Consider the following 15,887-nt stretch of genomic DNA (forward strand, 5'->3'; position numbering starts at 1 on the left):
CGCAGGTGAAGGGGGATCAATCCAAGGCAGAGCAAAGCATTAATAATCCTTTTCAACCAGCAAACTCTACCACTCCACCAAAAAACAAAAATAAAAACTAAAAATAAAAAATGAAACCAACCAACTGAAAAACAAAACCACTAAAAGAACCCCACACAATTTGGAATAAAGTGGTGAATAAAGGCAAGATATGTATGTAGGAATCACTGCTATAGCAATAAAAAAGAAAAGAAGGAATGAAAGAAAAAGCTTAGGTAGGAAATAATGGTTAACAGAGAAGGCTTGAAATCTTTGTCCTGCTACAAGCATGAAGCTTTTGACATGAAATTTCTCCAAGCCTCAATTCTTTAATCTATAAAATAGAGGCAACAATAGTCCCCACCTCAGTGGACAAATCTGTGAACTAAATTAGATAATGATACTGCGTGCAAAACAGCAATGTTCCTAGAACAGAGTACACACTCTGTAGTGACTATTTAAATACCATTTCAGAATGTAGCTGTTGATATTGAACTAATTCTTTATTTTCTTTCTTTCTTTTTTTTTGAGATGGAGCCTCACTCTGTTGCCCAGGCTGGAGTGCAGTGGTGTGATCTTGGCTCACTGCAGCCTCTACCTCCTGGGTTCAAGCAATTCTCCTGCCTCAGCCTCCCCAGTAGCTGAGACTACAGGTGCTCACCACTATACTTGGCAAATTTTTGTATTTTTAGTAGAGACAAGGTTTCACTATGTTGTCCAGGCTGGTCTCAAACTCCTACCTCAGGTGATCTGCCCACCTTGGCCTCCCAAAGTGCTGGAATTACAGATGTGAGCCACTGCACTCAGCTTGATATTGAATTGATCCTAACCAACACTGGCTACACAGTGTAAAGTCTTAATGAAAAACAAAATTCTAGTAGTTTAGTTCTGTGTTTCTAAAAATGGCTTTGAAGCACTCAATGAATAAAATAAACAGCAATATTATCTGCATTCGTATATTTTTATGGCTTTTCCAAATTTGCTGTCTTCCTTATTTGCAGCACAGTCTATAAAGTTGGGTAGCAGGGATTGCTATCTTCTATTCAGCAGGAATGGAAAGAGGCTCAGAGAGGTCATCTCACTTGCTTACAGTACCACTGCTGTGATGATACTCAAAGATTCAGAAGTGAAAGTGAATTCATCTTACTACCAGTATTACTCCCCACCCCAATCCTCTGTACTCAGCTAATAGCAAGATCAATTCCTCCAGATTTAGATTCTAGAGCAACACTAATGCCTTCTTCTCTCAGCAGAAACTTACTGGTCGGGACTGGATTTCTTTGGCGTAGAGAGGTTGTAAGAATTCGGAGTCTCCTTCTAGCTTTAGACCTTTTTCTGTGATCCTCAGGTTTCCCATTCCATCCTGAAATAGAACACAGAGATAACAAGGAAGATATGATTAGCCAAAATTTCAAAACACCTCAGGCTGTCAAAAACGGAAAGTTATTGCCTTTTTTTTTTTTTTTGAAGGTATGGAATGAGGACGGGTATTTAAAGAACATGTAAAATATTAGGAAGTATTGCTTAATGCAGTTATGCATATTATCTTTTTCACTCTTTCTGAGAAAATTCGATTCCAAGCAAATGGTAATGCCCCCTAGTCATCCACATACACAGATTGGGGCGGGGGGCAATTTTGCTAGGCAGCACAGAAAGAATGGAGGGAGAAGGTAAGTAGGAGGAGAGAAAAGGATAATTCTCCAGGAAAAGTGAAAGATCCTATTTCCAAAACTCTACAGAGATTTCAAGCTGGCAGTCTGTTGGTTAAATCCAGACTTTGGACATGGGTGTTTGAGTCACAATACATTTAAAGAGTCAAGTTAGTTGCTAATATTTAAAAAAAATATTTTGTTATGGAAATAGTATATGCGAAAGTAGAAAGAACAGATAGCAAACACATATGTAGCTATCACTCATCTTCAACAATTATCAATTTATGGCTATTATTATCTATTATTGCCACCTACACTCCCCTTCTTTGTTTAAATATAACTATAATCCCATTACCACACACATAATCCAGAAGTAACAATCATTCCTTAATATCAAACACCCATTGTCAATGTTCAAATTTCACTAATATGTTTTTTTCTCTCTATAATTTGCTTATTTAAATTAAGTTCCTTACAGCAATTGTTTGCTACAGAAAATACTAGGCCAGTTTCTAACATTTCCAGTCAGTAATTTTCTCTCTCATACATCCACACATATACAAATATATACACATATACTTTGTTTGATAAATGTTATTTTAAAAATAGCATTTCTCAGAGTTTAGGTTTTGCTGAACATTCCCATAATTTCATATAATGTGTTCCCCTATTTCTTATGTTTCCTGTAAATTGCTAGTTACATCAAGAGGCTTGATCAGATTCAGGTGCAATTTTCTAGAAAGAATATATCCTAGGAAATGGGGTATATTAGTTTTCTATTGTTACAGTAACAAATAACACAACTTAGTGGTTTAAAACAACACAAATTTATTATCTTACAGTTCTGTGTGTTGGAAGTCTGACCAGGACACAATGGGCTAAAATCAAGGTGTCAGAAAGGCTATATCCTTTCCTGGAGGCTCTAAAGGGAGAATCAATTTCCTTGCTCTTTCTGGCTCCTGGGCTCATGGCCTCACTTCCATCTTCAAAGTCAGCAGTCGCTGACTGAGTTTTTCTCATGTAAAACCATTCTTGATTCTGAATCTTCTGCATCCTTCTTCCATTCTCAAGGACTCTTGCAATTTCACTGGGCACATCTGGATAACCCAGGATAATCTCCCTATTTTAAGATCACCTGATCAGTAATTGTAATTCTATCTGCAATCTCCATTCCCCTTTTCCATGTAATATAATACATTCATGGGTCCTGAGATTACACATGAACATCTTTGAGGTGGAGTGAGGGGCATTTTTTCACTTACTTCATGGGAGGTTCTTCTATCAGTAGGCACATAACAATTTTTGCCATGAGGTTCTCAGCCAATGTAGTCTTTGCCTAGAGGACCTATGATTTCACTAGAGGTTTCAAACTGGTTATATCCTAATTCTGTTATTCTTAATTTACTAGCTGGGAATGCTAGCCAGAGAAAGTTCATCTCGTCAACTATTTGCTAACTCTAAATTATAGTTTATAGAGGAATTGACAGAGTTGGATTTTCCCTCCTTTATTGTTGATCTTTAAAATACTGAATTGGCTATCTAACATCTTCCACCTAGTATCTTCCAAACCAATGAGGTTTTTACTTTTTAACTATGACTATAAACATTTTCATTTGTTTCATTCTAGCCCAATTATTATCCCTATAATTTTCTAATTTCCCTACTTCAGTCAAGGGTTTTTATCCAGTTGACTGCTGCACCCTTTTAATATAGTCACGTAGTCTTCAATGGCCCTCTTGCTTCTATATGAGATGTTACAGGGTGATCCTACAGTCTTTCCCCAGGACTGCAATCAGCCATTTTTAGTAAGAAGCCCTGGTTCATTTCAGTGGGAAATGGTATTTAGAAACCACAACTGGGAGCTTTGGATACTGATTGTTACTGGATGAGCCTTTGTTTCTGCGGACAGAACTGGAAAATAAGGGGCGTGTGTGTGTGTGTCTGTGTGTGTGTGTGTTTAGTAAAAATAACATGATTTAACATGAAACTTTAACTCAAATTCAGGACTTGAAGATTTCCATTTTATCTCATGGATTTTATAATGTTACTACCTTTCTTTCATACCAAAAATCCTTTTCTGAATAATACCAACACCAAAGTCAAATCTACAAAATAACAAATATTCAAAGAAGTCAAATTTCTATTTTCATCACTCCACCGTATTTTTTCTCCTCCCAGGGGTGTGTGTGTGTGTGTGTGTGTTTGGTGTATATACACACACACTATGAACATGCTTTATTATTTCTTATGTATTCCTCTGTTTTCTAATAACATTTAAAAAGCAAAATATATGAATGAAAAATCTAGGTTTCTAGTTTCTCCAGTGGAACAGGAATGGCCACGCTGGGCCTGCTGTTACGTTGCCAGCATCCACTGAGGTGAGCAGCAGCTGCCCCTGCCTGGACACACCATACAGTCTCTAGTTTGCACAGTCTCCACCCAACCTACCTCACTATGTTATCTATGTTATTTCAGCCTCCTGTAGAGTTGTTCGTCACCATGTCAGTTAATAAGAGAAAAAATAAAAACTATGCAAAGTTGCATGTTACAATAATTGAACACACTATAAGGGAATATGATGTAGTTCTTGCAGAGGAATATGTAAGAGTGCAGGCAAATATTCATGATGCATTATTGACTGAAACAATCAGTTGAGGAAACATATAAAGAGCCCACTGAAAAATAACTGTTTAATATATACACACACACACACACATATATATATATACACACACATATATATATATATACACACACACACACATATACTCATGTACATATAACAAAAAATCCTCAAGGAAATTTTATTGGAGAAAAATTCTAGGGGAAAATATACTCAAACGTTAATATTTAATAACTTTGTATGTCTGAGTTATGAGTTCTTTCTACTTTCCTCTTTTTGCTTATCTATACTTTATAATTTTTTTTTTTTTTTGAGACAGAGCGTTTTTGCTCTTGTCGCCCAGGCTGGAGTGCAATGGTGTGATCCCGGCTCACTGCAATGGTGTGATCTCGGCTCACTGCAACCTCCGCCTTCCAGGTTCAAGCGATTCTCCTGCCTCAGCCTCCTGAGTAGCTGAGATTACAGGTGCCCACCACCATGCCTGGCTAATTTTTGCATTCTTAGTAGTGACGGGGTTTCACCATCTTGGCCAGGCTGGTCTCAAACTCATCACCTCAGGTGATCCATCCGCCTCAGCCTCCCAAAGTGCTGGAATTACAGGCATGAGCCACCATGCCTGGCCTGTACGTTCTAATTTTCTAAAATCTTCTAGAAGCACCAATAGTAATTAAAAAAAAAACTCTTAAGTAACAAAAAATAAAGTTTTCCTTGGTGATTTATTTTAAAAATCAACACTTACCTAGAATGTACATTATACCTCATGTACTAAGTGCTATATATAAATTATCCCATGTCATCTCTTCAATGTTCTTATGAGATAGTTATTATTTTCCTTCTTTTACAAGTGAGCAAATTTGTTAGTAAGTAATTTGCTCAAAATTATACAGCTAGCTAATGACAGAACCAGGAATTTGAACTCAACTCTTTCCAATTCAGACTTTATATTCGTTAGTCATTAGGATAATAGCTAAGGGTAACCCAATCCTCAATATACACAAAAGTAATGCCCTTATGGTTACTGCTGGGTTTCTTATTAATGCTATTTTTGGAGAGCCCACTGTGTGTATAATCATGTGCCATGTGCCACGACGAGTTACAAAAAGAGAAGGCCCCTCCAAATCCCATCCTGTAAGACAGTTTATAACAGAGGAGGTACCCAGCCAAATAAAAACAGTGAGGGAGGTACAGAAACGACCACAGTTCAAGAAATATAAATCTAATCCAAGCCAAGTAACTCTTTTGCAATAAGTAATTTAATCTTTCCTCACATACATCTCATGGCAGCTAACTCACCCCAAACATGCCAAATCCCCATCATTTTTCCACTTACAGGATTTCCTATTCTTGCTTGTGATCAGTTTCACTTTTCTAGCCTACTTCCCTGTCTCTATGTCTGCCTAATGGTATTTGGTGGGAAAGGTCTATCAAATAGTGTGAATTTTTGTTACTGGCCTCTATTTCCAAAATATAACACAAAACCGATTAGAGTAGCCAACTAAATAATATGTTCCCACATTATAGTCTCCTTTCTAGCTTTGGAACAATGAGGTTGGATTGGAAACCCATCAAAGTACCTTGATATGAGCTTTACTAAAAAACATTTCATCTCTTACTGCATAAGAAGTTTTGCGTATTATTAAGATTGGAGTTTGAGGTCAATTATGAACTACAACTTCTCTCCCAATAAGATGTAAAAGAGGTATTTAGAAGATTGAGAATTGGACCAGGCCGATGGTTCATGCTTGTAATTATAGCACTTTGAGAGGCTGAGGCAGGAAGATTTCTTGAGGCCAGGAGTTTAAGAGCAAACTGGGCAGCATAGCAAGATACTATCTCTAAAAATAAAAATAAAAATAAAAATTAGTTGGTTATGGTAGCATATGCCTGTAGTCCCAGCTACTCAGGATGCTGTGGCAGGAAGATCACTTGAGACCAGGAATGTGAGCTATGATTACGTCAATGCACTCCAGCCTGGGCAACAGCAAAATCCTCTCTCCAAAAAATTAAAGAGGGAGGGCTGGGCACGGTGGCTCATGCCTATAATCCCAGCACTTTGGGAGGCCAAGGTGGGCGAATCACGAGGTCAGGAGATCGAGACCATCCTGGCTAACATGGTGAAACCCTGTCTCTACTAAAAATACAAAAAATTAGCCAGGGGTGGTGGTGGGCGCCTGTAGTCCCAGCTACTCGGGAGGCTGAGGCAGGAGAATGGCGTGAACACAGGAGGCAGAGTTTGCAGTGAGCCAATATTGTGCCACTGCACTCCAGCCTGGGTGACAGAGCAAGAATCCGTCCCAAAAAACAAACAAAAAAAAAAAAAAAAAAAGGAGAGAGAGAGAGAATATCATTCCTAGAACAATTAGAAACAGTAATTAGAAAAATAGACAATATTTTACTTTCCTCTTTAAATAGTGAAACTAATATTCTTTAAGGCAAGCATGAAAATTATAGTAGCCCAATAGGGGGATAGCAGGTCCTGACTGAATGAGCGCTGTCCAGTGATGATCCTGAAGTCTGTAAAGTACATCTGAGACAGAAGAAGGAGGCCAGGCTCCCACTGTAATCCCAGTGAAGACAAGAATTCTGAAATCCCTGCTCATCGCAGGATCACCAGTGACTATTCCCATACAGGGTGCGGTACTCAACTCAGAATAGGAGTTCTCAAAAACACAAGAGCAAATCCTATTATTTTCTCAGTCTAATTTAGAGTCTCCCCTAAGCCCTCAGCTAGAACTTTCAGAAAAGGCAGAGGCTAGGGGCAGGGGAAGAGGGCACAGGTAGGTGTAATCTGGGGAATCACCCTCTGAGCTGGTCCAAGGATTATGGCATTTGCTCTTCATTCCTTATCTGGCCTAGATCGATTAGTTGTTTTAATAGTTTTCTATAGAAGATGAGAACAGAATAAAGAGAATTCAGAGTAGCAGCGCAATAGACTGAAATAATGGTTCTTTCCACATAACTTGTTTCTTTCCTCTTATCTCCTGCCCCTGACTCCCTTTGTCACCATTTCAAACAGGTTCTTGGGCTTTGTCATTACTTGGCTTAGAGATTTTGAGAATGAAGCAGCAGTAGCCTAACGGCAGTGGGGTTTCCTGTCTTTTGTAATCTCATTGAATCTCATTGAATGAACTGTGCTAGATGTGCTGGGAAAGCAGGCAAGAAGAGGAGGAGATATTCTCCCACTGGGATGGGTGGGGGGCGGTAGACAAAAGATCTGTGCCTCCCATGAATTCTAGAGACCATTTTCCTGCCAGTGTCCCGAGGAGGGGTTAAGGCTTCCAAAGGAAATGGCTGTAGCACTCCAGCCTCACCAAAGTTTCCCTTCTCCAGGAGAGGCAGAACATTTGGACCTCCAGGGATCATGTAGGTGGGGCCACCCTTCTCTCAGCATGGCCAGTGCAGGGCAGCGACCAGTGCTCCCAGAGGCCTTCCCACTGTTGCAGGGTAAGATACCAGGATGTCTGCAAAATTCTGAGTGGCGTGGACTTCCTGTTGGTTCTTGTGGGATGGGGATGGAAATTGCTATTATGTTGATTTTAAGAAAGTGCTATTTTTCACATTCCATTGGACACTGCTGAAAAGGCATTTCTGATCTGTTCCAGGATCTGCCCCATGCCCAGGACTCCTAGGGATGTGTGCAGGCTAAAGACTGATGAAAAGCACCCAGAGTGCATATGTTTATTCAGAAAAAGGCAAACGTTGGTCGTTGTTAGATGAGTAGGTTGCAGCCCTCTTGTGCAATTTTTGATATTTTGATAGGTGTGTAAAACAGTTTTTCCCACTAATAAAATCTATTAACAGAAAAAAAAGTGCTATTTTCTTGCTCCTTTGATTTTCCCCCTGCATCAGCATCGGACTGGTTTTTAATTCTGTCAGCACATTTTCAGGCTTGAAAGTAATGCCAAGACCTGTTTTAACAAACAAGTCTCAAGATAATCTCTTGCTGGAGCAGTTTTAATGGCAGGCATTATTTAGTTTGGATCCAAGAGTGAAACAATTATATACAGATTGCAGTAGAATGTAATCTTCATGAGGGGTGGGATTTTTGACTGTTTTATTCACTGCTGTAGTCTCAGTTCCTAAAAAATGGCTTGGCAATTATTATGTGCTCAGAAAATATCTGTAGAGTGACAGGATTTATTCATTCCAAACAGTTGTATTTTGAAAGGTAGTGTGGGGAATGACAAAAATGTTGATATCTATACCTGTTCCTACACCAGATTCCAATTTATTAGAGTATGTATTCCCAACCAGGTGGATACAGCCCCCAGTGGACAAAAATTAATTATTGGGGGGTTGAAGGCATACAAAATTTTTACTCTTTTAATTTAGAAAGCATAAATATGTTTACATATAAAGTACATACGTGGTATATCTTTAAGATTGACATTTCATGGGGTGGCAAATAGGGAAAAATGTCTAAACATTCTCTGGGGGAGGGGAGGGTTAATTTTTTTTTAAAGTTGAGAAATACTGTATTCAACTATTACAAAGTTTGAGACCGCTCTAGCTTTCTTATCTTTATAAATGGTCACTTCTACCTTTGGAATACTGAACCATCTTCTTCGTAGCTCCTCAGACATTAACACTTAACAGAACGATAGCAACAAAAGAAAGGAACACACTTCTTAATGTAATCTTTAGCACACTTCATGACTGCACCTGCTCACTTCTCCATCCTTGTCTCTTACTAGTCTCCCTTCACTCTGTCACAGAACATGCTCGCAATTTTTCCAAACCCCTTCCCTTTTTGAATCTTTGTAAATGTTTCATGCCCTTCCCTTGGCCAGCAATACTCTTCCCAATGCTTCTGCCCCTCTCTGCAGTCCTTTGGTTATTGATTAGATGTCTTTTCTGGGTCATATGGGATTTTTCATATCATATCTTTCATCTCGTATTTCTGCTCATATCTTATATCTCATACATTGTAACTGTCTGTTTATATCTATGTCCTCAGTCACTAAACTTCAAATTTCTTGAGATGAGAAATAAGGTGCTACATATTATTTCATCTTGGGGGCTCAGTACATTGCCTATACCTAAATATCTAATTGCAAGAGAAAAAAAGAAATCGGCTAAACTAGAGATTGTTCAGAAAGTGCTCATCCATGTGAATTTTAAAACATGAGTAACAAAAGCTACCATTTCCATACATGTTAGACAAAGCACATGGTCTGCAACGTATTCATTAACCCTCATTGTAACTAAAAAGGGTTGGCACTATTAGCCCCATTTAATAGTAGAGAAAGCCAATGCTTACAGAACCTGGCAGTCTAACTCCAAAACAAAATTCCTTAACCATCACATGCCATGCTACACTGTTAAGCTTCTACTGTGTGCCCAGCCCTGTGCTAAACACTAGATGAAAAGGCAAGAAGAGTTGCAGATTGCATTCCTTCCTTCTGGGAGTTTCCAAAACACATAAACACACACACACACACACACACATAGCACACATGATGGCAAGAACCTGGAAATATCATGCACTCTCATATACCATTAAGGGGAACATAAAATGTTGCAGTCACTTTGGAAAACAGCCTGCCTGTTAAGAATTTAAACACAGAGTTACCATATGATCCAGCAATTCCACTCTTGGCTCTCCACCCAATATAAATGAAAATGTATATCCACACAAACACTTATACATAAATGTTCACAGCAACATAATTCATCAGAGCCAAAATGTGGAAACCACCTAAATGCCTATTAACTGATGAATGGATAAGTAAAATATTCTATACCCATGCAATGGAATACTATTTAGCAATCAAAAGAAATGAAATACAGGTAGGTACATGCTATAACGTGGACAAACCTCAAAAATTATGATAACTGAAAGCAGACAGACATAAAAGACCACATATTGCGTGATCTCATTTATGTATTGTCCAGAAAAGAAAATCTATAGAGACAGAAAGTAGATTAGTGGTTGTCTAGGGCTGAGAGTGGGAATGGCAGAAGACTATAAATAGATTCAAGGGATTTTACTGAGGTGACGGAAATGCTCTAAAAAAAGATTGTAGTGGTAGCTGCATAAAAGCAAATTTATTAAAAATCACTCAGTTGTACACTTAAAATGAGTCAATCTTACAGCATACAAATATAATCCTAACAAGGTGGGTTTTTTTTGTAAGAGAAATATGAGGTTCACAGAAAAAAAGCAATCCAGTTCAAGAGACATGCCATGATGTGCTTTGGAATTCCCTGAATCCATAATGAGAACTGATTTAGAGATATATGCTTGGGGAAAGAGGTAGTAGGTTAAAGAGGGTAAAACATGACTGTTATTTGTCCACACTTTGTGTGGGTTTACTAAAGAAACATGCTGGGCAACGTTCTGTTTCCATTAAAGTCCAACTTGATGAAGGGTGTCTAGAGTGAAGCAAGCCAGAGCTGAATAAGACACAGAGAATGTTTTGTGATCAAGGCAATTAGACTGTGTGACAGGCTACTGAGGCAGCTACTGGCTTTCTTTTCTAGGGAGCATTATAAACGGTGACATCATCAGTCCTGCGTGATTAACCCAACAGCAAGGGAGAGGACCAGATGACCCCATCAGTGTCTGGGTCACAGCTGCTGATCCTTTTTGTCATTTAGCATGTAATCTCAACTTCGTTCATATTTTCTTTCTTTGGCCAATGATGTCAATATATAGTTTTCTTTCTTTTCCTTTTTACTCTCTAGTTACCATAATGCTAAAGTTCATATATTGGTTAGATCATTTTCTGTGTGTGTGTGTGTGTGTGAGAGAGAGAGAGAGAAAGTGCGTGCACAAGTGAGCGAGCTAGAGAGCCTTATACATATGTAACTGTCAAATTGCTTTGCTGCCTCAGTGGATCAAAACTGTAATTTCTCATCTGTTTTATAAAATCTCATAAGGTTGCTTTTAATGATTTACAGATTCAAGACCACTGTATTTGAACACTTTCCATATTTCATGGTTTCCAACAGTAATGTATAAACAGGAATTCTTTGCTCTACAGTTTTTCTGGGTGTGAGTAAATCAAATAACGGGGATTACCCGTGCCTCAACACAGAGAGGGAATAAGTATAATTTTCTTTACTACTGAATTGCCTAGTTTCTACTTTTCCTTTAGAGCTTAGCTATCAATTTCTTTGGGAAGTCTTCCTTGATTCTCTTTAGAAACCATCTTTCCTCAATAACAGGAGAACACACACACACACACACACACACACACAGAGTGTGTGCAGGAGAGTGAGAAAGAAAACGAGGGAGAGCATTTTGATATCCTGGCTAAGAATATAAGCTTTGGAACCAGACTGCAAGGGTTAGAGTGCTGCTTCAACCACTTCCTGGTACGCTTTCTAAAGCTCATGCTCCTCATATGAACATTTAGGTAGTCAAGATAATTCTAACTTCTAAATTGAGGATTAAATCAGACAACCCATGCTGATCAGTCCAAAGAGGTTAGGATATACTATGGTAACAGATAACACAAATCTCAGTGGCTTTGAAGGACAAACATTTATTTTTCACCCAAGCTACATGCCCATGGAGGGTTAACAGGGTAGTCACTCAGGGATACAGATGACAAAGCGGTCACCATTTTAAGCACTTTGCTGCTCTTTATTTCTTTGAGCATGTGTAGGACTATATTTCCCTACATATGATTGGTTTGGCTAGTGAAAAACAAGCAATTCAGAGTCAACTCAGAGCTGATGCTTTAAGAACCACTGCATATTTGGCTATATTCTCCTATTGTTTTTCTTTGTCTCTACTGCAATCTTCCAGCAGGGAGGGGCAAGTATTACGGCTATCTGTTTTATCCCAATCTCATGTCATAATCCCCGACTCAGAGAACACAGATAGTACATTTTAACTTACAGATGAAAAGTCTCTATTAGCCAAAAAGAATCACAATTACAGCTCCCACATACAGTCGAGTCTGGCTTAAAAGTTAACAAACCCTAGATACTACTTACACAGACCAGTACTCTGCCTGCTGGCCATCCAAGAAAACAGGTCAGCTTGGTTATTGCTGTATACTTCTACACATTAAAGATCATCCTTAAGGGATGTTTCTGAGAGATTATAAGCAAATTCCATGGAATTACAGGAATAATATAGCACTTCTGTTCTCAACAGTACCTCTGGCTGTCAGGTCAAACACAGACAAACCTATCCTATTTGAATCTGTTTCATCTCACCCATAATAGGTAGTTGGACAGAAGTAACATTAAGGTCATTTGTACTTGTAAAAGAATTCTATTATATGATGCACATGAATGAGATGCTACATAGACAACAACTCATGTAGGTTGTTGTCAGGAACTGATGCCCACAACTCATACAGGCTACATTTAGGCCCTCTTGGGTGAATTGTAGTTTTGCTAAAGAAATTCTTGGAAAAACTCTTGCAAATCACTCCCAGTGAGCACTTAGATTCAGAAAGGACTTAGGGATAAAAACCAGCGCCAGCACATTGTTCTGAAACAGAAACTTGTAAGCAACCTTTAAAAAGAGACATTGGTGGGGAATTTATCGATTGTTTGACGGGAAGAAAATGAGAGATGGATAATAAAGTGCAAGTTGCTACATTCCCTGTCCTAGGTGAAAAATGTGAGCTTATAAATCCTGAGCTATTGTTGATAAAGGAGGAGACTCATTTATCTTAAGAAGACACATAAAAGAAAATAAGTGAAATATGATTAGGCTTATGTCAAGTGTTCACATTAAATTCCTGCCATCACAATCCCTGCTGCTGGGTGAGTGCTTCCCACTAGTAAAGTCCAATTAAGATGCTGGCCTGAGTGATATTAAAAATACACACTGTGAAAATCCCTCCCAGAATAGATTCCTTCATGTGGTATGCACCCCAAGGGAGCCACCTGCCCTGTCTTCTATTTTCATTTGGAAAAGTTATCAGTTGTACAAGACAGTGTCTTTTATGACACTTCAAGTTACGGCTTCAAAGGGCGAGGTGCCGTTTTGATACTTGTGAGAAAGGTTTCCAGGGATAAGCTCAGAAATATGAAAGCTAGTATATGTACACCTGGCACTAGCGCTGTCTTACCTATTAATTTGGCCGTCTCCTCAAGTTATAATGTCCAAATTGGGCTTCCAAAAGATGGCATCAGACATACTCCCAGTCTTTCAGATGTGTCACCAATTTATGCAATTATGTTTAGCCTTAACTAAAGAGAAGCAGTAGTGGTCCAGAGGAGACATCTATTGCTGTTCTCTTGTTTGCCCTTGTAAGCTCTAATATCCTTCCCATATTTCATCCACGTGTTCTCAGAACAGAACAGTGGATACTGCATGGGGAAATCACTGCACCTGTGGAGACTCCTGATTGCTCAGTGAAGAAAGACATGACTTTCTCTCCTCCCCACTTTTCCCAGAGCATCACACAGGCAAAGCTATAAAGCACCCTAAAGAAGAATGAGACAGAGTAGGAAGAGAGAGGGTAGGATATACTTAAGACTAGAGGTCCAAGAAGTTGTCTCTAAGAATCCCAGATGAAGTGAGGAAGCCAGACCTCGGAAGGTACAGGGAGAATGACTACAGTACATTTGAGGGTCACCAAGAATGGCATCAGCCAATGTGATCAGAGTTGAATAACACCCCCTCTACACAAGGTAAGGAGGAATAGGAGATGAATTCAGAGAAGTAGGAAGGGAGAAGGATCAATAGAGCATCTTGAAGAAGATACCATGAGGAATTTGGATTTTTTATTATTTGTGTGACTAGACACCAGTGGAATACGTTAAGCAGGGGAATGATGGGAGCTGATTTACATTTTATGTTCTAAGACTTCCATGAAAGTTTGGAAACAAACTCTGATGAATTCATGCCTCAGAATAAATTCCAAAAATAACTTTATAGTAAAGAACTGGCTTATAATAGATCCTCTGATTTTGTTAAACTTAAATAAGATTTTTTGGAATGTATTCCCTCCTTCCTTTGCCTAGCAAAATCCATAGACACTATTGTTTAGACCATAGGTTTTGGAATCCAAAAGTTCAAACCATAGATGTGAGTGTTAGAGCCCTCAAAAAAAAAAAAAAAAAAAAGGGAGGGGATTTAAAAAAAGAGTTTTTCTGGGTCTTTCTTCATGTGTGAAAAGGTACTCACAGTATCTCTTTTGGAAGGTTATGTGTATTCACCACATTTGATTTGCTTCGTGTGGTGCCTGGAACACTACAAGTGTTCAACAGCAGCCCTATAGTGACTGCTGGCCCCATCCATCCTCCAGGCCCCAGCTCCCACATTCATTCCCTTCTTGCTTCCTCTTCAAACTATCTTCTCTGATTTCCTATAGCAGTGACACTCTGCCACGCCAATTTAGCACTTACTTGATTTGATATGCTCTGAGAGGCTTGTCTAAGAGGAAAAGAAAAGAGGACCCATAGTAGAGCTTCCAGTGTCAAGAGGATGTGGCATGAGGGCCGTGAGAGGCAGGTATAAAGATGTGAAAGGGAGTGTGCCAGAAAATTTGTCTTAGACATTTCCTAGCAGAAGGTGAATAAAATTAGAACTCACTCAATATTACAACCTACTGGAGAAAATGAAAGCAGAAGAGATTGCTTTAATTTGCCAAAATTGAGGCTCCTTTCTTCCCTAGGTAAGATAGTCGTTTAATAATTTTAACTGGAAATCAACAAATCATTAAATACTGAGAGACCAGAATTGGTTAAAAGGGCTTAATTTGCTCCCTTTGCCCTTTTAACTACCATGCCAGGTATTACCCACAGCCTTCCTACCAGCCAATCCATCCTTTAAAAAGGGAATCATTAATAGTCTGAGAAGTTTCAGGGATCCAGAGTTGGGGTAATTCCCTCGGCAAGAAGGGCAGATAGCCTGGTAACAGTGAAGATTAAAAATCCATAGGGAACCCAGTCATAACCATTTATTAAACCTTATTTGGGATAGTGGCTGTGATGGCTCATTTTATGTGTCAAGTTGATTAGGGAAAGGGGTGCTAAGAGATTTGGTTCAACATTATTCTGGGTTATACAGGTAAAGTAAATTCAAGAGATCCATTGTACATGATGACTGTATTTAACAACAATTTATTGTATGGTCAACATTGCTAATAGATTTCAAGTGTTCTCACCCTGAAAACTAAGTATCTGAAGTAATAGATATGTTAACTAGCTTGATTCAGCCATTCTCCAGTGTATAAATATATCAAAACATCATGTTGTTTCAACCATTGTGGAAGACAGTGTGGCAATTCCTCAAGGATCTAGAACCAGAAATACCATTTGACCCAGCAATCCCATTACTGGGTATATACCCAAAGGATTATAAATCATTCTACGATAAAGACACATGCACATGTATATTTATTGCGGCACTGTTCACAATAGCAAAGACTTGGAATCAACCCTAATGCCCATCAATGATAGACTGGATAAAGAAAATGTGGCACATATACACCATGGAATACTATGCAGCCATAAAAAAAGATGAGTTCATGTCATTTCCAGGGACAAGGATGAAGCCGGAAACCATTCTTCTCAGCAAATTAACACAAGAACAGAAAACCAAATACCACATGTTCTCACTCATAAGTGGGAGTTGAAAAATGAGAACACATGGACACAGGGAGGGGAACATCACACAC

The 15,887-nt window shown here is 38.8% G+C and overlaps 1 protein-coding gene across 3 annotated transcripts in view; it reads right to left on the bottom strand.

Moving 5' to 3' along the window:
• Window positions 1-15,887, bottom strand: part of SGCD (sarcoglycan delta) — a 434,648-nt gene that overhangs the window by 252,425 nt on the left and 166,336 nt on the right. For all 3 annotated transcript variants that reach the window (XM_055285497.1, XM_063642674.1, XM_063642675.1), the window contains one exon: window positions 1,280-1,381. In XM_055285497.1, the coding sequence (XP_055141472.1) occupies window positions 1,280-1,381 (102 nt within the window). The remainder of the gene's footprint in view (window positions 1-1,279; window positions 1,382-15,887) is intronic.

Source organism: Symphalangus syndactylus, chromosome 7, assembly GCF_028878055.3.
Source record: "Symphalangus syndactylus isolate Jambi chromosome 7, NHGRI_mSymSyn1-v2.1_pri, whole genome shotgun sequence".
Lineage (NCBI taxonomy): Eukaryota > Metazoa > Chordata > Mammalia > Primates > Hylobatidae > Symphalangus > Symphalangus syndactylus.